General features: G+C 40.0%; 1 protein-coding gene across 2 annotated transcripts; it reads right to left on the reverse strand.

The window, feature by feature from the left end:
- Nucleotides 1–245: 245 nt before the first annotated feature.
- Nucleotides 246–19553, reverse strand: LOC139658435 (multivesicular body subunit 12B-like). Of its 2 annotated transcripts, none has more exons than XM_071536567.1 (10): nt 19363–19553; nt 13260–13382; nt 13055–13162; nt 10994–11090; nt 10232–10361; nt 7745–7888; nt 6846–6940; nt 4396–4451; nt 4013–4072; nt 246–2411 (listed from the first exon to the last, which is right to left on the reverse strand). In XM_071536567.1, the coding sequence occupies exons 2-10, from the start codon at nt 13368–13370 to the stop codon at nt 2325–2327; spliced, it is 888 nt and encodes a 295-aa protein (XP_071392668.1). In that variant the 5' UTR covers nt 13371–13382; nt 19363–19553; the 3' UTR covers nt 246–2324. The 2 variants fall into 2 exon arrangements, with proteins under 2 accessions (XP_071392668.1, XP_071392667.1); XM_071536566.1 differs by lacking the exon at nt 19363–19553 and adding an exon at nt 19235–19279.
- Between the last annotated feature and the right edge of the window lie 6962 nt (nt 19554–26515).

Consider the following 26515-nt stretch of genomic DNA (forward strand, 5'->3'; position numbering starts at 1 on the left):
GCACTTTTGCTCGATCAAAATGTGTTCACATTTATAACACAACAAATAATGGCCTATTATTTGTAACAAATACTTATCGCACATTACATCTTTTTTCGTTCGTTAAACACGGAGCTTAGTTAGAAACGTTATCTTGATAAAGTTATGATAATGCATATTTCTCTGTAGCCTCTGAAACTAAGTCAGGGCACTATAGAAAAAAAAAACAGTGTGGCAAACTGATACACAATGTTTTGGGTAAAAAAAAAACAAAAGATGCTAAAATAAACAGCTACGACACAAACTGTAACAATGTAAAACATGCCGAAAAATCATATTCATATCCGTGGATGTGAGACGTAGTTGTAAAATATATATGAAGTCCAGCAATCTCAACCCGACTTTGAACAGTACTAGTGGTTCCGTTTTTTTTCATCCAAAGTGCTGGCTAATATAAAGAGACAGTGATGGAGTGGTTAACAGAGGAGTGGTGGCAAACAGGAAGCACACTGAAATGGCTAAAAAAAAACCCATAGTGCACTCACAACACCACCAGTATACTACAATGGATAACACTTTATTTTCCGGGTCCACAATTTCCTAATAATTTCCTAGAAAGGAACTCGTAATTTCTTGGGAAGTTTCCTGGAAAGAACCATGAAATGATGCAGTAATTATATAGAAAATGTCAGGAGTCGATATAAGATACTGTACATTTCTAATAATAGGCCGAGGTCAATCATCAGAAGACATTATTCCTATGATTATATAATATAGTTATTTGTTAAATTTAAATTTTCTATACAACTATATAATTTCATGGTCCTGCCTTGGAAACAACAGAAGAAACTCGAGAAACTAACCAACCACCATTGAACTCTTTCTCTAATTTCCCTATAATTACCACATAATGTAATGCTTCTTTCCAGGAAACTTCCTAAGAAGTTAACAGTTCCTTACTACAGGGTTCCTACACATTTTCAATTAAAAAATGCCATACTTTTTCCCAGACCTTGATTTGTTTTGAAGATTTTGTCTGGTGTTCAATATGATTTACGCAGATAGACATCTTGCCCCTGCTAACTAGGTCATATCACTGTATAGATGAAGATTGTTCTTCACAGAGACAAATATCAGAATATGTGAGATGATTGGCAGGGTTCCTACACGGTTTCCATTTTAAAATTCCAGATTTTTCCAAGACCCTATGTTCTTGATTTTGGTGGGTATTTGATATAATGCATGCTGACAGCGGCTGGGTAATAAGAGCGTCCCTCTATCTGAACATTATTCTTCACATCAACAAAAACTGTGGACTCAAAGTGGCTCTACATCAACATAAAAGCTAGAATTATGTGTGTATCGGACCTGAACCGCAACATTTTCCATACTTTTCCAGACATTTTTTTTCAAATTCCCAAACTATTCAAGACCTGGAAATGATCAAATTCATTTTGAATACTTTTCCAGACCTGCGTAGGAACCCTGTTACTAGGAAATTGTGGACCCGGAAAATAAAGCGTTACCCTACAAAGATATCTAGAGACCAATAGGAATCAGAAGCTCTGTAAAAGCTTCGAGACAACACATGGAACAATGTGTCGGTTCACTTCCCCCTTCTCCTGCTGCCTTGATTTAGCGTACTTAGGTCAGTAACCAGACCAGAAGGTATGTAATTAGCGAGGAAGGCAAAAAATGGCCGCTGCTCTCAGATCCTCAAAACAGTCCGTTTCACAAGGCCAGAAGGCATAACCGGCGTTCTTCCTCGCCCCCCCAAAAAATCTGGTATTTTTTAAATCACAGTTCCTTCAGATGGGGCGTGTTCGTGTGCAGTGCGGGGGTGGGGGGGTGGGGAGGGAAACGAGACTTCACGACTCCTTTTAAGAAAAGGAGAGAAATGTATTTTGTATCGGAGTGGCTTGTGGAGTGAGCGAGTGAGATTCCTTTGCATCGTCTCGGTCCGCTTGGGGGCGATCCCGTCCGATTTTAAAACCCGAGTCTTTAGCGTTGCACGTTTGTGATCTCCACCGGGGCCCGATGAAGCCCTGCGGCCTTAATGGTTCATTGTTAACGGTTCCCTTTTTTTTTTTTCGTTAGTTTTATTTTCTCTTGTTCACAGTACGGCGTGGACCAGGTATGACTTTGTTGTTTTTTCGCCAGGGACAGGATACAGACCGGCGAGGAGGAGATGGCTTGTTTTTTTGTTATTTCCCCCCTCGGGTCTGTCGCTGTTTGGGCCGGTGCTCAGTAGTTTTTTCTGTACAGGTCTCTTCCTGCTGCTGGTGTGGCCACGGAGAGGGGGGGTGGGGGTGGGGGGGGTTAGGGGACGGCGAGGAGGGTGGTTCTCAGGCCTCGGAGCTCAGGGAGGTCCGCGTGGGGCTCGGCGGGAGGCGGGCGGCCGCGCTGTGCTCCGTGCGGAAGCTGTAGTCGTACTGAGGGAGAAAAGAGAGAGAGAGATCATTAGAGAGATTAGAAACGGGGCAGGGAGGTGAGGGGGGGGGGGATACAGGACAGGTTGAAGGGTCTATTTCATTTGGTCTAAACCAGTGGTTCTCAACGTGGGGTCCGGGGACCATCAGGGGGTCCTTGAGGGGGCTCCAGGGGGGTCCCCAGCAAATTGATGACTTGTTAAATTTCAGCATTATTTCATTTACAAGAAGTGAACACAATTAGAGAATGTAGAAGAATGACTGTTCTGATCATAGTTTCTCTGTTATCTCTCTACCTACAATACAGATAGTCTTGGAATTCTGGACAAAATCATATCTGACAATAAAAATATTCTCAGATTTGGGTTTGAGAGACAAAATCTCATCAAATCGGGGTCCGTGTCCCCAATGTGGACTAAATTAGGGGTCCTTGATATGAAAAAGGTTGAGAATCACTGGTCTAAACCATAGTGGAAAAGTTTACTTTATTGCATTTTGGTAATTGGTTCGTTTAGGTTGACAACTGCCCAATTACAAGCAAACCACTGCTTGTAAACAAAAGTCACATGGACTCACAAGGAGCTCATTTACTGGAACAAGTTTTTTTGTTTGTTTTTAATTGAGACCAACTTTTCTGCCCTGTCACAGGAGAGTGTACAGTTGAATTTACTATTTAATAACAACCAGTCCTCACTCACAATTAGGCTGATCCTTTATTCTCCTCTGGCAGTCCGACCCAAATCACATACTCATTATAATAAGGAATTATGACAAAAATAAATGTTTTGGGGTTTGATGCCTTGTACTGATCTGGCAGGGAACAGGCTATTCTATGCTGTCATCAAGTCTCTTCCAAGTACTTTGTGTTGTATTTTGTTGTATGTTACACTGAGGAGAGCACATTTTGTTGGAATTTGCCATTGCAATATCACTAGCTCCACTGATTTTCCATTGGATACAACTTTTACTTGGCTTATGGTATACCTCTTTTTATCTAAAGGAGGTATCTATTTACTTATTCTGCTCTACCCATCCCTTTAACCCGCTATACTCTTGCCAGTATGACAACAGCTCAAAATATCCGCTCATCAGATTAGATTATGAGCAGCTAAAACAAAAATCACTATTCTTTTCAGTGTTATCGCTCAGTATGGAAATGGGATGCTTGCCTAATGGCTAGAACTGATATCATCTGAGGAGATGATGACAGAGGATGATAAGGTCTGGCAGACAGACCTATACAAGACTGCAATTTTTTTTTCCCTCAGCAGCTATTCATACACCTCTGTTTTTATCAAACCCTTGCAATATGGCTTGGCATAACCCATGCAACTCTACATTGAATCAGATATAAGCTATTCATCAAGAGCAACTGCAATTTGTCTGTGATGTTCAAGAACGGCTGATCAAAATAAGGACCGTACTGACCTCTGGTGGACACAGAGTGGAAGTACAGGGACACTTGGTTATTTTTGTTGTGGCCATAAAGTAAAATGGAGCTTCCAGCCAATACAGGATCTTACATTTTCTTTTCTCATAAATTGAATTCATTTAACTATAGACCTTGGACATCGCAAGGTAAAAGGCTGCGTGCGTCTACTCACCTCTTTCTCAATCTCAGCCAGTGACTTGATTGTGATGCCCATCAGATCCACTTGCTGAAGCTGAAAGTGGAGAGCATTGTTAGTGGATCAGCTATAAAAAAAGTTTCATTTTTATTAATTCTACAGTATATTCTACAGGATTATGTCCTTTCCCACATTACTGCTATAGCATTTTTAATACTGTTGCACTGTCCATTTACAGACCATCCAAATACCACCTACTAATGAAACAAGAGAAGTGGCAGCTAAGTGTACTTTTCCCTTCAAATTGGCAAATTAAAACACAGTGTAATGGGTATTTTCGTGATAATGATACATGTGCATATCTAGAAAGATTTTCAGCATGCAATGAAAACAGCCACAAGTCAACACAGGCAACTTACATCAGATGAGGCGCAGGCAAACTTCTCAGAGATCATGAACGGCACTCCATCCATTGCTGAAAGAAAGAGTAAAAAACAATTGCACAAAATATATCTGGCCTTTGCAGTGGCAAAGAAATGAAGGAAAAATCATTCAATAAATGATTAAAAGACAAGTGAAGCTTACCAGAACACCATAATCTTTTAAGTAACAATAAGTCTTCACATTTGTACATTAACACATTTCTCGCAAAACCAGAAAGAAAGAAACACTTTGTTAATTAACCACACTTTTAAATGGAAGCCTGGTGAGGTTCATTAAGCCACAATCATCAAGGGTAAATTAAAAGGTAGTTGGAGCTACTAAAATGGCCTTTATCAGATTTTGATTGTTTGACTGTTTTTTTAATGATGATGTTTTTCTCTAGGCGTTCTGCTGATGAGGCTGCAGTTGGTGAAAATGTCTGTATGAGTGCTGGAAATAAAAAAGGACCTGTGAAGAAAGAGCTCTCGCGCAATAAACCAACATATTGTGTTTGGAGTTTCTGCAACACTTCTGCTTTTACAGGGTGCGAGATTCATTAAAAACTTCCAGTGGTAATCCACAACATCCCATTTGTTATATTTTGGTGCCAAGCAGTCATTGCTGTGGTATTTTTACACTGTTTCCCAGAGATCACTTCAGCAGTGTTCAGTTTTCCTTGGATTTTCTGCACTGAACAAAAATATAAACGCAACACTTTTGTTTTTGCTCCCATTTTTCATGAGTTGAAATAAAAGATCTAAGGCTTTTTCTATGCACAAAAAGGCTTATTTCTCTAAAATTTTGTTCACAAATTTGTTTAAATCCGTGTTAGTGAGCACTTCTCCTTTGCCAAGATAATCCATCCACCTGACAGGTGTGGCATATCAAGATGCTGATTAAACAGCATGATTATTGCACAGGTGTGCCTTGGGCTGGTTACAATAAAAGGCCGCTCTAAAATGTGCAGTTTTATCACACAACACAATGCCACAGATGTCGCAAGTTTTGAGGGAGTGTGCAATTGGCATGCTGACTGCAGGAATGTCCACCAGAGCTGCTGCCCGTGAATTGAATGTTCATTTCACTACCATAAGCCGTCTCCAATGTCGTTTCTGAGAATTTGGCAGTACATCCAACCGGCCTCACAACCGCAGACCACGTGTAACCACGCCAGCCCAGGACCTCCACATCCGGCTTCTTCACCAGCGAGATCGTTTGAGACCGGCCACCCGGACAGCTGATGCAACAGTTGGTTTGCAAAACCAAAGAATTTCTGCACAAACTGTCAGAAAGCGTCTCAGGGAAGCTCATCTGCGTGCTCGTCGTCCTCACCAGGGGTCTTGACCTCACTGCGGTTCGTCATCGTAACCGACGTCAGTGGGCAAACGCTCACCTTCCATGGCGTCTGGCACTTTGGAGAAGTGTTCTCTTCACAGATGAATCCCGGTTGTCACTGTACCGGGCAGATGGCAGACAGTGTGTATGGTGTCGTGTGGGCGAGCGGTTTGCCTCCATCACCTCATGTTGCAGCATGATAATGCACGGCCCCATGTTGCAAGGATCTGTACACAATTCCTGGAAGCTGAAAACATCCCAGTTCTTGCATGGTCTGCATACTCAGCAGACATGTCACCCATTGAGCCTGTTTGGGACGCTCTGGATCGGCGTGTACGACAGCGTGTTCCAATTCCTGCCGATATCCAGCAACTTGGCACAGCCATTGAAGAGGAGTGGACCAACACTCCACAGGCCACAATCAACAACCTGATCAACTCTATGTGAACGAGATGTGTCGCACTGCATGAGGCAAATGGTGCTCACACCAGATACTGACTGGTTTTCAAAAAATGCATATCTGTAGCCCTAGTCATGTGAGATCTATAGTTCAGTGCCTAATAAATGTCTTTTTTCAAGATGAAACTGCACATTTTAGAGAGGCCTTTTATTGTGACCAGCCCAATTATCTTATGGATTATCTTGGCAAAGGAGAAGTGCTCACTAACACGGATTTAAACAAATTTGTGAACAAAATTTGAGAGAAATAAGCCTTTTGTGTGCATAGAAAAAGTCTTAGATCTTTTATTTCAACTCATGAAAAATGGGAGCAAAGACAAAAGTCTTGCGTTTATATTTTTGTTCAGTATAAAAGCTTCCATAAACTGAATATAAGTTGAATCACTATTGTGTTATATCAACTAGTGATAGAGATAGAGTGATAGAGAGTAGCAAAACTGACATTTGTTAGTCACAGATTATTAATCTTAACATTAAGATTTTGGTTAATGCTTTGTGCAGAAATCTTCTGTCTTGTGTCACCCTACATGCAATTACATTTTTGGGGAGGTGCATGTAAGCCTCAACACACTGTGAGGAATTTGTTTGGGCGGAGCATTGATAAAGACATTTGGGACGTTAAGCCAAAAGATAAACAAAGAGGGTAACTGACCTGAGATGGCGTATAGGTTGGAGTTCTGGTGCTCGTAGTCTGGTCTGGTGGCATTCTTGCCTCTGAAACTGGCTGGGAGAGTCATGGATATATGCCTTGGGACAGAAAGAAAACCATACATCTGGTTAACAAAGTGTGAGCAATTTTGTTCACAATTTAGAAAACCTACACTCAGATAAGGATTTGTGTCAAGCTAAGTGGAATACATACAGAAAATATACACTAAGCTTATTTGTATGAGATACTCAAGTCTTCAGACATGCAACGCAAAATCACTCAACATGCGTACTCTGTGAGCTCTGAGTTTATGGGAGCAGTGGGTGAAAGAAATTGACTGGAGGAGAGGAAACAGCTGGGCCCAGTCTGTTTCCTGACTCTTAAGACGTCAGCCTTGGCCTCGCTTCCACCACAACCCGAAAAGGCTTCGGGGCATCCAATAGTAAATATGCATTTCCTTTCATGCCATATGAGAAAGTACGTTTTGCCTCTATGCTTCCCACCGACTTATTATATGGAACAGCTTGAAAACGGTACATTCAAAAGAGACAACCATCAGTCACATTTCCAAGAAGACGATGTATATTCTACTGTAAATGTGTGCACAGACATCTACTCCTCTTCTCTCTTCTTCTCAAAAGTGGCAGCAACGAGACACTGCTTTTATTTCCTCTTCGAGCTAAAAACCTTTTCACCTTTTCCTGTGTCTATGTAGGCTAAAATCAGAGTTCCTCTTTTCATCCCCTTGAGGAAAGTCTATTCGAGGACCAGGTACCTCCTCTTTCCCGGATTCCTGATTGAGCAGGCAGCAGTCTCAAAGTAATTAAGAGATGTGCGTGTAAAATATGAAGTCAGACGCACACCGACATGCATGCAGAAACACATGGTTTTAGTGAACATACTTGGGCATGGGAGCTGTTGGGGTCGGGGCCGAGCTGGTGGTGGAGTTGACATTCTGGATGTTGTTGGTGGTCGGTGTATGCGTGGAGTCCTGGGCCCGAGGGACGTTCCCCATGCGATACCAGATTCCCATGTTATTGAGCTCTCTGTAAAACAACCAACAGTTTCATTAATAAGCAGAGCCAAAGCCACTTCATAAGGGGAAAAAGACTTCCTAAGAAAATGTAGGAAACTGGACACGCTTAACACTCGGATACGACACATGCTTGAGATTGCAGAACTAAGAAGGCCCAGCAGTAGCAGTGTGTGCTTCCTTCAGCAAGTGAGTTGTTATAATAATAATAATAATCTTTATATAGCACTGTGAAAGATGATACTGCCTCTGCCAGCCTGAGTTTCTCAGGCAGGCCGTTCCAAAGCCTAGGAGCCCTGACGGCAAAAGCCCGGTTGCCTTTAGTCTTTAACCTGGACACTAGAGCTGCAACGATTAATCAATTAGTTGTCAACTATTAAATTAATCGCCAACTATTTTGATAAACGATTAATCGGTTTGAGTAATTTTTTAAGAAAAGTAAGTCAAAATTCTCTGATTCCAGCTTCTGAAATGTGAATATTTTCTGGTTTCTTTCCTCCTCTATGACAGTATCTTTGGGTTGTGGACAAAACAAGACATTTGAGGACGTCATCTTGGGCTTTGGGAAACACTGATCCACATTTTTCACCATTTTCTGACATTTTATAGACCAAACAACTAATCGATTAATCGAGAAAATAATCGAATAATTGAAAATGAAAATAATCGTTAGTTGCAGCCCTACTGGACACAGGAACAGTCAGAAGGTTCCTGCCTGAGGATCTCAGGCTTTGCGCAGGCTCATAAGGGATCAAAAGTTTGGAAAGATAAATTGGGGCCAGGTCACGCAAAGCCTTAAAAGTAATCAATAGAATCTTAAAATCAATTCTAAAACGAACAGGCGACCAGTGAAGAGACACTAGACAAAACCAGTTCAAATTGTTCAACCTCTCAAGGGCAGTAGTGGCTCAATTCTACACACACATAATTGAGTCTACTTTGTTCCTTTATACGTTAACAGGTGGCAACTCCTAGAGCTTGTTGGCAATCAGGGACGAGTATATAAGCCCAGGGAGAAGCTCCAGTCTCTGCCACTCGGCCACTTCATTTAGCCTTCCTCAGTTTTTCTGTGCTTAATCTGAGAAACCCAGACTCTCTCTGGGTTGAGGGGAGGTCTTAGCGAGTAAATGCCCCTATATTTCCGCTGTTGAATAGTCACCGTCAAGAAACGTGAGGAGGATTTTAACAGGCCCGTGGTGCGCGTTCAATTCACTGCAATGCATAATTGAGGCACTGCGACACGGTTACCGGTTAAAATCACGTAATTCCACCAACGTTACGCAATACCACAAAGTGATAATGTTACCTGCCGTTAAAGTTTGGAGGGCAGCAGAAGACGTTATCAGGTTACTGTTACAAATCCTGTTACTAACACAGGGGAGTTTGAAGCATATTGTGGAATTCTAAGTTTCACTTTTGTTTTCACTATTGGAGACTCTACTACTGGTCTACTGTGCATCTTCAAATGACAAATATGATGTGCACAAGACGCATTAGAGATCGATTTAGATTAATTTCTATACACTGAACAACTTTTTCTTTTGTGATGGTGTGATGTTTTTTTTTTTATGCAAATGAGCCATGCCGACTTTCGCAAGCTTCCTACAGCTGCCTATTTACATGCTGATATAACGCTGTGGCTTAAGGTCCTGCCCCTCAACCATGATTTGTGGTTTTCAATGTCAAAGGTTTTTTTTTTTTTTGCTTGTGGCATTGTGGTAACTCATAGTAGAAAGCTCTGTAGGGGTGTGCTGCCATTTACTTTACTCCCCCTTTTTCTTCTGTTTTTGTTAGATAGGGAGTTTAGAATTGTATTTTTAGTTAACTCCAGTTTCGTTGTACTTTACTTCTAGGCTTTTTCTTTGTTATTTTGGCCTTGGCCACCCTGAAACCTTTTAAGCTTCCTTTGTTTATTTGACATCAATGAGCCTTTGTTCAGTCTATCCCTGTTTTTGCTCCTTTCTCCTCGGACTCAGTCTATGTTACTACCCTCTGTACCCTAGACAATTATGGGTTGTAACAACCCACTCATATTTGTACTATTCCCTCTATCCCCCTGCATAATCTCTGTCTACTTTAAGTATTAGATGAATTGAAAATTTAAACTTATATGATCCAGAGGGGAGATCAGTATATGGAAACATGTGTATAGATGTTATATATTTGATTTGGATCGTGTCTCTTGCTTGTCTATGTCTATAAATTGGGTTGTGTTTACATTATACAACAACTCACCAGGGCAATTCTTAATATATACAAATGTACCCAGCAGAGTTTTACGCAATGCCATTCGGCAAAATTGCAAAACCAACATCCCTCAAATCTTCCAAATTACTTGAGTGTCGGTGCTGCTCACCCTATGAAGGTGTACTGTGGTGGAGCCTGCTTGGATCTGCCCATGATGCGAATGTCGCAGATGGCCGCCTCCGTGGAGTCCCGGGGAATAAACTTGATACAGAGCCGCCTCTTCCTGAAGGCCTGCTCCTCTGTATGAGGCCCGAGAGAGAGAGAGAGAGAGAGAGAGAGAGAGAGAGAGAGAGAGAGAGAGAGAGAGAGAGAGAGAGAGAGAGAGAGAGAGAGAGAGAGAGAGAGAGAGAGAGAGAGAGAGAGAGAGAGAGAGAGAGAGAGAGAGAGAGAGAGAGAGAGAGAGAGAGAGAGAGAGAGAGGAGATTCACTTTACTGCAAAAGGCCTGTGGTCTTGTTACTCTGCATTAATAATAAATAAAAGCCAGTGTGGCCAGTGTGAGATATGGCCAAAGGAAAAAAAACACAAGAAATGCTTAGCTTTAGGGATGTACCAATACCACTTTTCCACTGCTGACAGATTCTGAGTACCAATTATTACTATTATAAACAATATAAATAGTGAGAGATAAAGGATTACTTTGTCAATTTGTTTGGTGTCATTACACAAGTGATTGAGGTATACTCACTTCTGTGTTTGAAAAGGCAGAAAAGTATGTTGCTTTGCTTTGATTTCTGACATGTTACACGTGACTCTTGGTGACGGATTTTGGCAATGGGTAAATTCTCGATTTAGCTGATTAAGCCTAGTATTGTCCCAGTATCGGATACCAGTATGTGTATCAGTGCATCCCTACTTGGCTTGATTGCTTACGTGTGTCAACTGTCTCCTGGATCGGGATGAAGCCGACAGGCAGGGTGTCCTTTATATCGATCAGCTTCATGTCCACAAGAACATTCCCTAAATGGCTCTGCAGACAAAGGGACCAAAGAACAAGACAGAGAAAGGGGAGAAAAACACAATTAGGAGAGAGATTAAGAGAATAGGATAAAGATAGGGAGAAAGAAAAAGAGGACGGAAAGAATAAGAGGAACAGAGTGGGGAGTAATGTGGGGATGAGGCTGAGGTTGGGGGCACAACGGACCACAAAAGACAAAACCATATCCACGTTTGGAAATTGTTCACTCAACGGTTCATTCCAATACCATGACAGTCGGGGGCGGGAAGCACGTATGTTTTCCAGCTGCACATCAGCAGAAAGGACAAGGCCTTTCCTTGACAGAGAGTGGATTTCCCCTGCGTCCGCTGAGGGAGCAGTGATAAATCAAAATCAAAGAGGAAGGGCTTCTTTCTGGACTCGCCATTTTGCAAGATGCAGACATGCCCGTTTCTCCACTGACAATACCCTCAATAGACCAGAAATGCAATGCAGCCGTAAGACATTTTGTGTTTTGAGCAAGGGATGAAGCTGTGAACACAGACACACCCCAATGTTCAAGATCTAGTTGGCTAGTTAACTGTATTTATATGCCCATACACCCACCTTAGATTGAAAGCAACAAGTTAAAGGATACGTTCAGCGACTACAGGTGCTACATACCTGTAGGGCTTGGACCCGCAGAGAATATTGACTCCCGAGTCAGCTGTTGGTTGGTCAGATTGTAAACAACTGCAACATGCAGTTGGGTAGAGTTTGGTAGAAGACTATCCACTGAGTGGAAATGGTGCGGTGCTGCTGCTTTCCGGGCCATGGATATAAATGCGTCGTCATAAATTGATCGTCATATTGTTTTCACAGACTGGCTGTTTTGGAGATAATTTGACAAACCCTGTTTGGACTCATTAGCAGCAAGAGGCTAGCAACAGGAGCTCGCCGTTTCTACCGACAGCTGACTCGGAAGTCAGTATTCTCTGCGGGTTCAAATACAACAAGTAGGCAAGAGACAAATTATATATAGGTCCAAAACCGCCAAACTTATCCTTTAACACCTCCTCTCTGGGGGGCTGTTGAAAGACTTTCTGGGAAACATAGGAAATCACTAACTAAAGTAGAAGTTGAGGGAAAGTGGGTACAGTTAACAGTATAGTGTATAGAGTGTATAGTATCTAAAGCAGGATATTTCCTTCCTTCCAACAATTCTAATGAGGGTTTTTTATCATTAATTGAAGTGCCAAAGATGAAGCATTTTCCCCACATTGTAGAAAGAAAGAAAGAGAGAGAGAAAAAGAAAGAAAGAACAACAGCTGTCTATGATTTAAACTCACATCTGGCGCTAAGTGGTCTGGCAGAGGAATTAAGGTAGTAACTAACATAATAATCCTGTCACACATGAGTCACATATGGTGTTAGGCATTAAGACTACAAAGGATTAATATGTAGCGAAACAGGTTCTCCCCTGCAGTATATCAATATTAGATATGCCTTGGTGCTGCGCTACCCAAATGTTGTGTTGGGGCATGCAGGTACAGTGTCACATAGCAGTGGTTGGTTCTAGGGGTGTGATTATATAAGAAGTTCATATTCAGAATCAATGTCCCTTTGCACTGTATAAAAGGTCCTCTGTCAACATGTACTGTGTTAGTACATGTTGTTGTCACTGTCTTTGCACCGATGCAACCAAAGCAATTTTCTGTACATTTGTTGTACTTGGTGAATAAAATGATTCTGAGATTTAACTTATTTGCCTAGTACATTACATCTATGAGAATTGCTTAGTGTATAGATGCTTTTCACTTTGTATATTACACAGGCTTCACATAGAGTTTTTCATAAACAATGGAAGGACAACAAGTGGACAGATATTAGTACAATGATTAAAGACACCCATTCATCAGCTTAAAAATGCATATTGAGACCTTTTGCATGACGTTACACACATATGTCATTATATTGTTAGATGCATAGTTGGTTGGTAAGATGTTTAAATGACTTACATTTTCTTTGGAGAAGACCCTGGTAAAGCAGAGGTAGCGTGTCACCTTTGATTTGAAAAGGCCATCTTTCCACAGGTCGGCATCCAGGCCGTCTGTCGTCGTAGAGACCTGAAAGCAGGTCAGCTGTTATCCTGTTGTCTGTGTAGAAACAATGCTGATGGGTCATATAGCGCCCTGAGCTCCTGAGTTTTGTGCAAACACTCACCACATCGTATCCGGTGGGCGCCCTGTTCCTGGAGGCCACTACCCCTACTCCAGTGATGGGGTCCATCGGCATCTCTGGTAAAGCTTCGGAGAGTTCCCGAACCTCAGGCATCTTGGTAGAGTTCTGTCAAGACAAAGCGCCATGAGAGATAAGCACCTTGGAAATGGACAGACAGCTTAAAAAGGGGGAAAGGGTTGGAGAATGGACTGGCATGGTGGGACAGGCAAAATTACCAGGCTCAAAGTTACTGTACCAAGCTCTGAGCACCAGGGTGCGCTGAAGGTTATGCACTTGTCCATATTGACTGTAGGCCTACAGAAGAGTTAATGAATTGAGTATGAAAATGAATAGATTCAATGAACCGCACTCCATTGTATGGTGGTTGATGGGTTTTAGTCAGTGGTTGGTGCCTTGTATGCCTAGAATATCCCCGCTATCTCATAGGCACAGCATAATTATATACTCTATCTTAAATAAATCTCAACCTTTTCACAGTCTGATGTCTGGTCCTGTTGGCCACAAAACCTTGACAGTAAGCATTCTATCCCAATGACATCATATTAAAAAAACACAGGGCTTCATGACACCACCCCAGAAACACGAGCAATACAATAACACAGGCTACTTCCTCTTCCAGACAGGCACATGAATTTTGATATCAAGTTGCTACCTGCCAGCATGTACCTAAACAAGTTGGAACATCTCTCAAACCACTTCCCAGGGAGAGTAACTGACATTTTCAACAAGCGGGGAAGTGACAGACAAACAGATTTCATTTTCACAGAAGGCTTATCTCCACTAAACATTCAAGACAGAAAGGAAGAAATCTGTGATGCCAAAAAGTTGGTAAAGGATCACCTCATCAATGGGAGAAAAGTTCACGATCAATATTCTTTCCTTTAAATGTCAACTCCTCTGTGGGGAAAAGAGTAAACCAAATAGCACCGGATAGCATTTGAATTGAGGCAGTGTTCACCTAAGACACAGTCCAGCTGCTGAAGGCCGCTATACTGATTCATTGACAGAACTTGTAAGTAAGTAAGAAAAGCTTTCCTCAAACCTGACATAAGAACAGTTTATGGAATAACTAAGCTTGACACCGAGGCTGTTTGAATCAAAAGTGTAAAAAGCCCGACCATCCAGCCTTGTGGGACACTGCAACATAGCTGCATATTAATGAGTACTGAGCACAGTGGGGTTTGCACAGAGCAGGAAACCCTCTTGAAGCCACCTAGACAACAGGGGCCTCCTGCATAGCCATCTCCTTGACTACCGTGTCGCACTGCTTAACCAAGTGACACAAAGAGGGAGAAGGGTACCAGCTCGGCAGAGAGGAGAAGGTAACGCAGGAGGACCGACTGGATAACTCGTGCGTCTGAAGTTCACAGACAAACACGTGACACCCCGAAAGGCTGCAGGGCAATGGAGGCGACACACAGGCGACAAGACACCTGATATAACCTCTTGAGTCAGACTGCGTACAGGGCATCTGTGTTCACGGAGGCGCTGGGTTGAAAAGCCGCTGACAACACAGTTTACAGGTAGTCTCTGGTGGTTCTTCCTCTGTTCAGGGCAAAGCAGCTGATGTTTAAAAATAGGTACAATAGTAACCGGACTGCATTCACTCAACACAGGTATCTGACAGTAGTAGGGTACCGATAGTAGATGTTTTTTCGGCACTGACAACATCATGTCGGTACAAATTTTTTTAAACATTTGGTGCCAAAGTTTGGATGAAAGAAATTGCAAGACTAACTATTAAACTACCAGTCGCCATACCTCTTTTAATAAAGTGACTGCTGATTGGGTTGCTGGGTAACGACTTGCCAGGCAGCAAAAACAAATTTGTCGTCACTACAGCTTCAGTACACAACCGCATGTCGCAAAAACGTTCCAAGGTCTAGCTACATTCTACTAAAATTGATGGTGACAATGCGCGGTGCAATATTTGCGATAGGGCTGAACGATCTTGAAAAAATATCTAATTGCGATTATTTTGACCGATATTGCAATTGCGATATGATTTGCGATATTAGAGGGAATGATCATTTTTACATCATTATTCTCATTTTCATTGAAAAACGTATTAAAATGATTATGGTGTGATTTTCGCGGGGATCTGTACCAAACAAAGATGTTTTCTTAAGTCTGTAGAATATGATGTGTAGGCCAGGACATCTCTGCAGCACCACAATATTTCATTTAAAATGCTATTTTGACACACATTTCACCTTTAACAAATATTGTGCCTCCTGCGATTTGAAAATTGCAGTAGGCCATATTGCGAGTTCGATAAAATTTCGATTCATTGTTTAGCCCTAGCTGAAACCCAATCAGAGTTTTGCATGTTGAAACAGGCTATATATTTGTGTTACCTAATGTAACAGGCCTATTATTGTCTTCGTTATAGACAGCCCAGGCTCTGCACTGTACACTGTAAGTGACTAATGTAATGAGCTGGTTGTCTGCCAACTCAGAGATCTTGCCGGGACAAAGAGTTCATTGTTGCTCGGCCCTTCTGTCTCAGTGTTTTGTTTGCTTTTTGTTTGCTTTTCAATGTCATCATCAATGACTTCCATGATAGAAATGTTAACTAAAAAAAAAAAAAAAATCAGCAGTTGTGCCACCCCTGTTATGGACTCATCTGTTTTACTTTGAATATCGCTGTGACAAATTTGAGAAAAAAATGCTGATTAGTAGATTAATATGATTATATCTGCAGAGCAAACATGTTTGTGTGTAGCTTATACTTTTTATGGACATTCGTTTGAAGTGGGCCAGATGGAAGCTCAAAGGCTATTCCAAACTACATTGAGAGGCCTGCAAGTACAGTAAACAAGTCATTTCTTCTTACTGCAACTTAAGAGTATTTGTTTAACGTTTACATAGTTCTCAAGATGGCAGTTTACAAGAAGCATAACATACACACCAAGTCAAGTGCTATAATATGAGGCTACTAGTGCTCTAACTTCACAGCTACGTTGGACGAATAATGCCAAATTCATGACCAATTGCCTATGCATCCAAAGTGAACTAGACCAGTGTTTCTCAACGTGGGGTCCGGGGACCACCAGGGGTCCTTGAGGGGGTTCAAGAGGGTCCCCAGCAAATTGATGCATTCTTAAACTTCACTATTATTTAATTTACAGGTTAACACAGTTAGAGAATGTAGAAGAATGACTGTTTTGATCATAGTTTCTTTGTTATCTCGCTACCTGCAATACAGATAGTCATGGAATTCTGGGCAAAATCATATCTGACAATAAAAATATTCTCAGATTTGGGTCAGAGAGACAAAATCTCATCAAATGGGGGTCCGTGGCTCTAATGTGGACTAAATTAGGGGTCCTTGATATGAAAAAGGTTGAGAAGCACTGAACTAGACTTACAGTTTTTGCCATTTTTCGGACTGACTTGTAAGTCTTTTACTGCAAACAAACTATTATAAAAGGCTCTGAGGGGAAAATGCAAACTGGTTGCTGCTGGCAACTAAAAATTTTCCTTTGCTCATTTGTCACTGATAACAAAGGCAAACACAGCCTATGAAACTTAAAGCCTGATAAAGAGAAAGTTGCCCTGCACTTCCATATAGTCTACATTAGTTTACCGGTACCTGGAATTTGAGTACTCAGGAATGTCTCCCATTAGGCCTATTATTGCATCCTAAACCAATACCTGATTAAGACCTATCGAAACGTTGTAAGATAAATAAATATATGGGAACACTGGCAGCAGTGTGCAGCATTCTCTTTCTTAAATAATTTAGCTCTACTACACTCCAGCATTCTCTTTTTATCATGATAAACGGAATCAAATCAGATGGAAACTAGCTTTTATGACCGCAGTTAGAGCGGTAGGCTAATTAATAATTGCAAAGCCAATGTGTGAATCATATTTATTAAATATTTTCATGTATTTCCAGCGATAATTCATGCCCTGGGACACAATGTAACTTCATCTATGGCTTTTTTTTTTTTTTAAACAATTTTAATTTATTTTCATTAGTTAACATTCATTTCTAGCAGGTGACTCACTCATGATGTTTAATCTGCATAGTCGTGATGATAGTATTGACACCATAGGGCTGGGCGATAATTCAATATTATCGTTTATCGTCTTTCAGTGGAATCATATCGTGATGATATGAAGATATTTTAATATCGTGACACACATTTCTGCTGTCTAAATTGATGATGACAAGCAAATGTTACTTAAAAACTCTGATAAAATGAGGTATGGTAGGAATATTATTTGAATATTTCTGTTTTGTTTGACATCACACCTAACATCACCATTCGGTTCAATGAGATGAACATTAATTTGATTATTTAACGTGATTTTGCGTACATGAACCATATCGTGATATATATCGATATAGAGAAAAATCCTTATGATTACTGTGATATTGATTTCAACCATATAGCCCTATGACACCATACTAGTGAGATAACAGCAGAGAGCTCACATCCAGCTAATAGTAACAAAATCACTGCATCTGCTCACAGAAACAGTCAATAAGGCTAATAAGTTTTTACTACTTCATCAAAAATCTTGGCAAGAATTGATGTTTGGACTTGCCACCTTGTTGAAAGAACTTCATAACTAGGTGACAGACATTGCAAGAAGTTGCAAGCAAGTAGCAACTCAAGTGCTGCTTGCAAGTTACTGTTTCAAAGGCATTAGAAATAGCCTTAGTAAAAGATGGACTTGTTAATGTAACTGAGTTAACACTGGTCCTGAATGCTGATGCTCCGCTGATGTGATTTTCTGCTGTTGCTTTCAAATATTAAATGTTTGCTTGATCTTTGCTGCTCATTATACAGATCAAAACTACAAGATCTAATTTGGACTCACTTAGGCTAAGGCGCGGCAAGTGTCCATAAATTGCTATAACCAATTTATGCCCACGCCTATCTCTTTGTAAAGCGTGTTTGTTAACTGGGGTGGCCGGGCAGTGGAACGCGTCTGCATGTCACGTGACGCTGCCTTCAAAGGAAAATGAATTCTTTCTCTGTTACACTCGAGGCAATGAGCCTGGTTTCCATGACAGACACAGTCCATCTGTTTAATATTGACAAACTGTCACTGGTACGTTTGCGACACAATGTATTTCCGTCGAGCTGCTTGCTCAATTTGGGTAAGGAATACGGGCCATTTAAGACACGGTTAGACAAGCCCTGAAACATGCAAACCCCATTAAATATTATTGCTTAACGCCGTCTTGTTTGTCGGCAAGCATAACTTGCATACCTGCTAAAACACGACATAAATAGTCTTCTGATAAATTCGGTACCTAAACGAGCATACCGTTATTTAAAAAAAATATATATTAGACTGGTTCGCCTGTTATTCTTAGAGTCCACCACCAAAACACACCGCGGTGGGTGGCAGCGAACAACATGAACCATTTCTAAAATTAAAGGTTGAATTCATTTAAACTGTGCTTTATGGATCACCTGTATGGCGAATTTACCAGAACACCATACGATTCGTAATAGATCTCACGTCATATTCTACCAGGCATATTTTGCCCGTACGAAAGGTATCAATATCATACGAGCAGGTTAATGGACTTAGGCGTAACGCTCTCTCCATACAAGATAAAAGGACATATCTGGGCTACGATTAAACTAAAGTAACAGCTGACCTCGTAGAGACTACTATGTCAAAACAAAATGAAATGTGATACAAAATGATGACAAAATAGGGTTAGCCCTTTGTAGCTAAAGGGTAGCGTTAATAGCTTAGCTATCCAACATAGCCTACCTACAAGCTAGTTAGCTAGTATAGTAGCTAGCTATAAGCTAGTTCACCATAACCAACAGGCAAGGCTATCAGAGGCTAACGTTGGCTGTTTCTGGCTAGCTTGGTGTGCTAACGTTACCCAGCCAGGTTACTATAACAGCTCGTCACACAATACTGCACACATCAATTTGCAAATAGAAATGTCATAAATGATTCATCTTATCTCTTACTCGCCAGACAGTGTCCCACCGTTTAAGACAAAAACAGCTTTTCATGCCGTGATGTCGCTTGAAGGCACCGAATCTGCAGCAGCTGCTAGAAGCAAGAGAGCTAGCTGGCTTGCTAACGGGTTTCTTACCCAGAGAGGTCAACAGTTTGATCCGACCGGTCCCACTTTAGAATCTTCTTTTGTTGTCTTCTCCTTGTTTACAATCACAGCTTTGGGGAGAATCGCATCTTCACAGAATTGCCATTTTCAACAACGAGCTAATCCAAAACAGTTGCTGCTTTGCAGGCCATTTGCCTTGTAGTTCTCCAACTAGCGGATTCAGAAAGGTGCCATCTGTGGACTCGTTAGGAGAGGAATGAAGGACTGATGACTGAATGGATGGAGAACTACAGTGGCTGCACCCCCCACTTGGTGTCTGTGTTGCAAGTGCAATTCACCAAGTGATTTGCCACAATGTGAAAGCAGGGTTGGAGTAAATTAAAAGTGAATGAATAAAAAAAATAAACAAATACGTTACATAATACTTTTCAATCTGTGTAATACTTTGTATTCCAGTAGCTGCTACTTTCATACATATTGTAGCCCACATGCATACATACATAGCCTACTACTGATCAGGGTTCGACCAATATGGGTTTTTCAAGACTTGTCTGTATATACATGTATACATATGTGTTTGGATTGAAGCTGCCAATAACTGTAGGATTATAGTGACCATATAGGACCCAGCCAAACATTTTCAAACCTATATGCATTTCTACCAGTAGATAAATAGTCAAGTCAAGTTTATTTATATAGCCCTTTGTCACAAGCATGTCTCAGAGGACTTTAAATAGATAAATGTCTACAGTCACATGAGTGTATGCATGAAACTGTATATCTCAGAAACTTATCAGATGCACACATCACAAACTGTTTTCACTATGGACGAATATGGGAAATAGAAAAAAGCAGCAAATCTTAACGGATTAGAGAAATCATGTGATTAAAATAACTGTTTTCGACCAGCTTTCAACAGTATGTACGTTGCTGTATGTAAGTATAGATATAGCATAGAAGTAAGTGTAGTATGTAAGTGCCAGTCTCTGTTTTGCACTTCAGGCAAAAGAGGAGATCGGCTAGGGTCAAATTTATTAAGAATATAATGTGTTCTGTGCTGTCTGTGTAAGGTTTTGTATTGGGTTTCCTTATATCTGTTACAGCAAAATGTATTGTTACAGGAAAGGATGCACTCAGCCCAATAGTCTGCTTCATACTTAGTCCCCAGTGCCCTCTCCCATACTGACTGAACACATGTTTGTTCCGGGTATCCAATGATTGATAAAAATCAGTGGTGGAAAGTAACTAAGTGCATTTACTCAAGTACTGTACTTAAGTACATTTTCCAGCTACTTGTACTTTACTTGAGTATTTCCATTTGATGCTACTTTATACTTCCACTCCACTACATTTATTTGACAGCTTTAGTTACTTTTCAGATGGAGATTTGACACAATGGATAATATAACAGCTTTTAAAATACAACACATTGTTAAAGATGAAACCAGTGGTTTCCAACCTTTCTGGCTTTTGACGACTTACAAAAAGCAGTGTGTAGTCGGGGTCACATTTCAGATGTCTGAGTTGTTAACAGCTCCAACAAATAGTGATTTTTCCCTCTAAACCTCACATGGTTTCATTTCAATAAATGTTCAAATGATCCAATATTTCAGCAAAAATCGAAGATTAGAGAAAAAGTCCAAAAAATGAAAACAGATTTGTGTATCAGAACTTTGTTTTTTCTTCTTTTCTCTCCCATTAATCATCTCACGACCCCTCAGATTTATCTGGTGACCCTTTGGAGGGGCCCGACCCCTAGGTTGGGAACCACTGGACTAAACTAGCTAACTGTATATAAAGTAGTTCAAACTAGCTCCACCTCCAGCAGCTACAACAGTAACATGCTGCTTACACACTGATGCTTCAGTATTAATAATCTAATGATGTCATATATAATAAAATATCAGTCAGAGGGACCAAACCACTACTTTTACTTTAATACTTTAACTACATTTTGCTGCCAATACTTATGTACTTTTACTTAAGTAGGATTTTTCATGCAGGACTTTTACTTGTAATGGAGTATTTTTACATTGCTGTATTGGTACTTTTACTTAAGGAAAGGATCAGAGTACTTCTTCCACCACTGGTAAAAATATGACATAAACTATTTAGTGTTGGTGAACCCTGTGAGGCAAGGGGCTAACCACTGAACCATCAGTAGGCAGCAAAATATCTGTTTGTATGAAATGGCGAACCTGCCAAACTGAGTTTCAATCTGTGTGAAAGACATTAATGAATTTTCTGAATATAGGTCACCAATAACTCTAATGCCCTTACTGTGCCAGAGACCAAAAACACTGTTATTGATACCTGGGGAGAAGGCCTTATTGCCAATACTGGAGTCAAAGAAGAGGCCCTTCCTCAGCGGTATAGATCACCATCTCTACAGTAACTGGGTTATTTCTGATGTTGGCTGTGGTCTGCTTTTTATCGCCTGTTAGTAAGCTAAGGAGATTTGAAGGTGAACAGCTCCATTCATCTATATGACCAAGCACTCCTTTAAGATAGCAATGGATCCGGTCAGATATGATACGTGCGTGACTAGGTCCAACTGTAAAACAGAATGTTGGGACGTCCTAAGCACCCCCCTGTCTATAGGAAGTTCAAGTGTCTTCATTTTTAGCCTGGGTCTTTTACCATGCCAAATGAACTCCCATGAAATCTCTCTGTATACCCTTGACTATCTTCCTTGTGATCCATAAAGGGAGCATCTGCATCGGATGGAGTAAGCGTGGAAGAATGTTCATCTTAATCAGGCTGACTCTACCATAAAAGCACATTACAACACAAAATAACTCAACAAAAAACACATTGAACAGCAGATTCATGACATATAAAAGTGTAAGAGTATCCGATTCTGTGTGTGTAGAAGATTTGAGAGCCAAAACAAATTTTGATCAAACTTGGATCAGCTGCCGTTACCACATATGCACAATATTTTAACTTTTTGTGTTATCAGATTGAGCATTACTATAAAAACAATACTGCTGCAGTTTAAGTTGAATTATATTTGTGAACTTTTTTAAAAATGGCAAAAGAGTGAAATACGCCTTTTTGGCACAAACATGGTCCCAATACAGCCATGCAGAATATGGGCGTATGTAAGTAAACAATTGTAAAACACATTCATTTTAATACAAATCTAGCAATTACACTTCGATCAACACTGAAATATAAAACAAGATCAGAATGAATATCTTTATCTTGAAGTAATGCTCAGCAACTTTCACCAAGGCCATTAAAATTGTAGGCTACATGGAACATATCAAATTGATTGATACATTTTTTCTGTTAAAAACTTTTAATAAACCTTTTTAATAAACCTCTAGAGACATAAGAAACAACTTTTGATTCTAAACTACTACTTTTTTTCTTCTTTTGCTAGTATAATACATTTTTGTATGTGTCCCCATCACTTATTGATGTGTCCTGGGACACATTCACAGACCTGTAAAACTCCTCATAACACTGAGGGAGAACTTCAGCTACCAGCAGTCTGACTGAGGAGTTAGGAGTGACCAGTTCACTCCTAACATTATAAAATAACATTTTGAATCTATAGGCCTAAGTATTTCATGGGAATATCAACATATTTACATTCGTCTAATATTGACCTAGAATATGAATTAGGATATGAATAGGATACTAAAAATGATGTGATCATGCTGCCATGCTAGCATTACTTAGGTCAGCATGCATTTTGAGCTGACCTAAGTGCTGTTAGAATCCTCTACCCACAATGCTTGTTCAGTGTCAAAAGTGGGGTTTTGCTAGGTGTCAAAAGGGCGTAAGTGCAGTTACGCCCTTTTGACAGCAAACAAAACCCTACTTTTACTGTTACGGCTTTCAGTTTTTGTGGTGATGATTTCAGTTGTGTCCTTTTGGCACTGAAAAGATCTCACTGAGACCTTTCAATTAATATATAATACTCATATTCGCCCAAAATCGCACTTTTGGCTCCAAGCCCTCGAAATGTTGTTTCAAAATCAAAGCCAAACATTGGTAGTGAATATTGATTCTCCAGCCAGAAGACCTCAGTTCTTGATGGTATTATGATATTAATACCCCAATGGTCGTGCCAACCTCACCCACCCAACACCAGTGGCGACAAGTATCTCCATCTGGCACATTCCATAGATATCATAATGTCCAATAATGGTATAATGGCACCATCATTTAGCACACAGGCTAATCACAGGTTAATCAGGGAATCAGAAATAATGACACTATCTCCAACCAACGATGTATACCAAGTCTGCTACGTGAGATGAATGCAGCAAATGTTTATTTGTTGGTTTAATATAATGGGGTGATTGGATGAATGCATCGGGGATTGGCTATAGGCTGAATCCATCGCCAGTGGAAATTCCACCAATGCCAATTTTTTTTTGCTGATTTAAATTAAATTGATATTTGGTCATTTGAAAGCCTATAGTGCAAGACATTCAGGATTTTGACAAGCATGCATAGCTATTAAAGACAGGGAAAAATAAATACAGGGAGGAAGACAGTGTAGTGTGTAGTCATGGTTTCCAATGGAATAAAGGAAATAAACTGAGGTTACTAATGGACTTACTTAACCTCCCTCAGGGTTGACTCAGGAGTGACAAACACTTGTAAAGATCAAGACTGTTCTCAGTGGAGGACACTTTTCTATTTGTTTGCTTGATTGGTCTGTTTGCATTTGGTTTTACAATTGTGTTTTTTTTACTATGAGATTGTGTAACAAAAAATTCATAAATGTATAATTAAAACAAAAGATCAGTAAAACATCATCAACACCTGACTGTATACATATACTGTACCAGTGGTGGAAGAAGTACTGAGATCTTTTACTTCAGTAAAAGTAGCAATACAACAATGTAAAGATACTCCATTACAAGTAAAAGTCCTGCATTCAAAATCTTACTTAAGTAAAAGTACATAAGTATTGGCAGCAAAATGTACTTAGAGTATCAAAGTAAACGTACTCATTATGCAAACTGTCCCCATTTAGAGAGTTATATTTTTCATAATTGGAATATTAATACTGATTTACTGACATACATGTACATGTAAGCAGCATTTTAAAGTTGTCAACGTGAAGCTAATCTTAACAATTTAGCTATACTTTTGGGTAGTCTAATCTATAACAATGCTATTTTATAGTTATTTCATAAAGATGATCAAATGTTTTAAATATAAAATATTGATCTGAAAAGTAACTAGTATCTATAGCTGTGAAATAAAAGTAATGGAGTAAAAAGTACACCCACTCATGTAGATAGTTTATAAAGATTAACTAATCCACTTGCTCCACTCATGATAAATTGCTATGCAATTTCATTTGAAGGAATAAATCTCATATAAAATAGTATAAAATGGCAGCGTGCCTGCAACACTCCACATAAGTATGCAATTACACATTAAATTCATACAAAATTCCTTAGCAATGTTATTCTTGTAATGGTGTCACTTTAAAATACATTTGCAATGTAAAGGTAAACTGTAACTTCTGTACCACAAAGCAAGAAACAATGTGAAAACGTCTGAATGACTGAATCAGGTAGCGTGTGATCCCTCTTCTTCATGTGTGACGACCAACTTTGGTTAGTCTGAACCTAGTCTGAAGACTTGATCAGGCTTGTAGTCCAGCGGTTCTCAACGTGGGGTCCGGGGACCACCAGGGGTCCTCGAGGGGGTTCCAGGGGGTCCCCAGCAAATTGATGAATTATTAAACTTCACCATTATTTCATTTACAAGAAGTTAAGACAATTAGAGAATGTAGAAGAATGACTGTTTTGATTATAGTTTCACTGTTATCTAATACAGATAGTCATGGAATTCTGGACAAAATCATATCTAACAACAAAAATATTCTCAGATTTGAGTACGAGTACGCAAAATCTCATCAAATGGGGGTCCGGGGCCCTAATGTGGACTAAATGAGGGGTCCTTGATATGAAAAAAGTTGAGAAGCCCTTACATATTCAGCCCCAGTCATACAAGGCAATGCCGCTCACAGCCACAAGATGTTGCTGATGTATACATTTTATGGGTTTAGGCCTCAGAGAGCCTTTTCATCAATGTAGGCCATGAACATGTATGTTATAAAGATCTATTGGTAGGACATACATGATCCAGCTGAGGGGAGAAACTGAAGGGTTTTTTAACAATATTCATCCTTGACATTGACAGCATTTTCACAAACAAATAGTGTAGAGAGCTGATCTTAACTAGTAGAGGATGCACTTGACTGCACCTGAGATACAAGACAAGTAAACATCCTGGGGCCATTTGTCTCAGTGACAGAGCCTGCAGTGTGGGACCATCGAGCTTCACATCACAGTGTGGGGTTCAACCCTGATCTTAACTAAGATTAATGAATAATTGTATATGTAAAGACTCACAAAACCCAAAAGACAAACGCTCTGATTAAATCCAAGTATATTATCTCCAGCATTTTCGAATATGAAAACTCTAAGTATAAATGTATCTTCACAATTTATAATCATTTCTTTTTCCACCTTGTCTTGGCTCCCGTTTAAGGAAGATGGATGCCACAACATGTCTTCCTTCACTCTAGACACTTGGTAGGTGTGTCCAACACGGAGTCAGACATGTTGTCATGTAATTGTCGCATGTAGTATGTTTGTCATTACTTGACATCTACAAAGAGTCTTGACTCGTACAAAATGATTGATAATGCAAAATTAATTAGAATTATGGAACATTCTTAACGGATAGTGGCTGACAAAATAACACTTTTACAGACTAGATAATCTATATTTGAGAAATATTGAATGATCAAGATCAAGTGGGAGTTCAGATACAGGGAGAAGAAAAAGACAATGAACTGGAAGAGAAGCCCAGGGGCGTTACCAGGATTTCTTTAATGGGGGGGCCCAGGGGGGGACCAAGAACTAGTCAGGGAAAATGGAAAATCCAAAAATTCTATCAGAAATAAATACAGTGTATTTATAAGTCTATAAGTTCATAAGTATTTATAAGACTTATTTATAAGTCAAATTTGATATAAGAAATTAATATGATTCTTGTATGTGCCTCTACCACCACATACATTTCATACAAGTATCATGTTGAAAATATAAGAATCTTGTAAAATTCTACAACCAGTGTGTCTTATTCCATATGGGAGGTACCTTGTGAACAGAGAAGATACTAAATGCCAGGCTGGCTA

The sequence above is a fragment of the Centroberyx affinis genome, unplaced genomic scaffold (genome assembly GCF_046629955.1).
Source record: "Centroberyx affinis isolate AG114_WGS23_722 - 3 ecotype Tasmania unplaced genomic scaffold, CSIRO-AGI_Caff_v1 ptg002902l_1, whole genome shotgun sequence".
Lineage (NCBI taxonomy): Eukaryota > Metazoa > Chordata > Actinopteri > Beryciformes > Berycidae > Centroberyx > Centroberyx affinis.

Coding starts and splice junctions, on each gene's coding strand:
- LOC139658435 (XM_071536566.1), bottom strand. CDS start 19,279: ATGAAAAGCTGTTTTTGTCTTAAACGGTGGGACACTGTCTGGCGA. Junction 13,383..19,234: donor GGTGGGACACTGTCTGGCGA/GTAAGAGATAAG, acceptor TTGTCTTGACAG/AACTCTACCAAGATGCCTGA. Junction 13,163..13,259: donor CGCCCACCGGATACGATGTG/GTGAGTGTTTGC, acceptor ACCTGCTTTCAG/GTCTCTACGACGACAGACGG.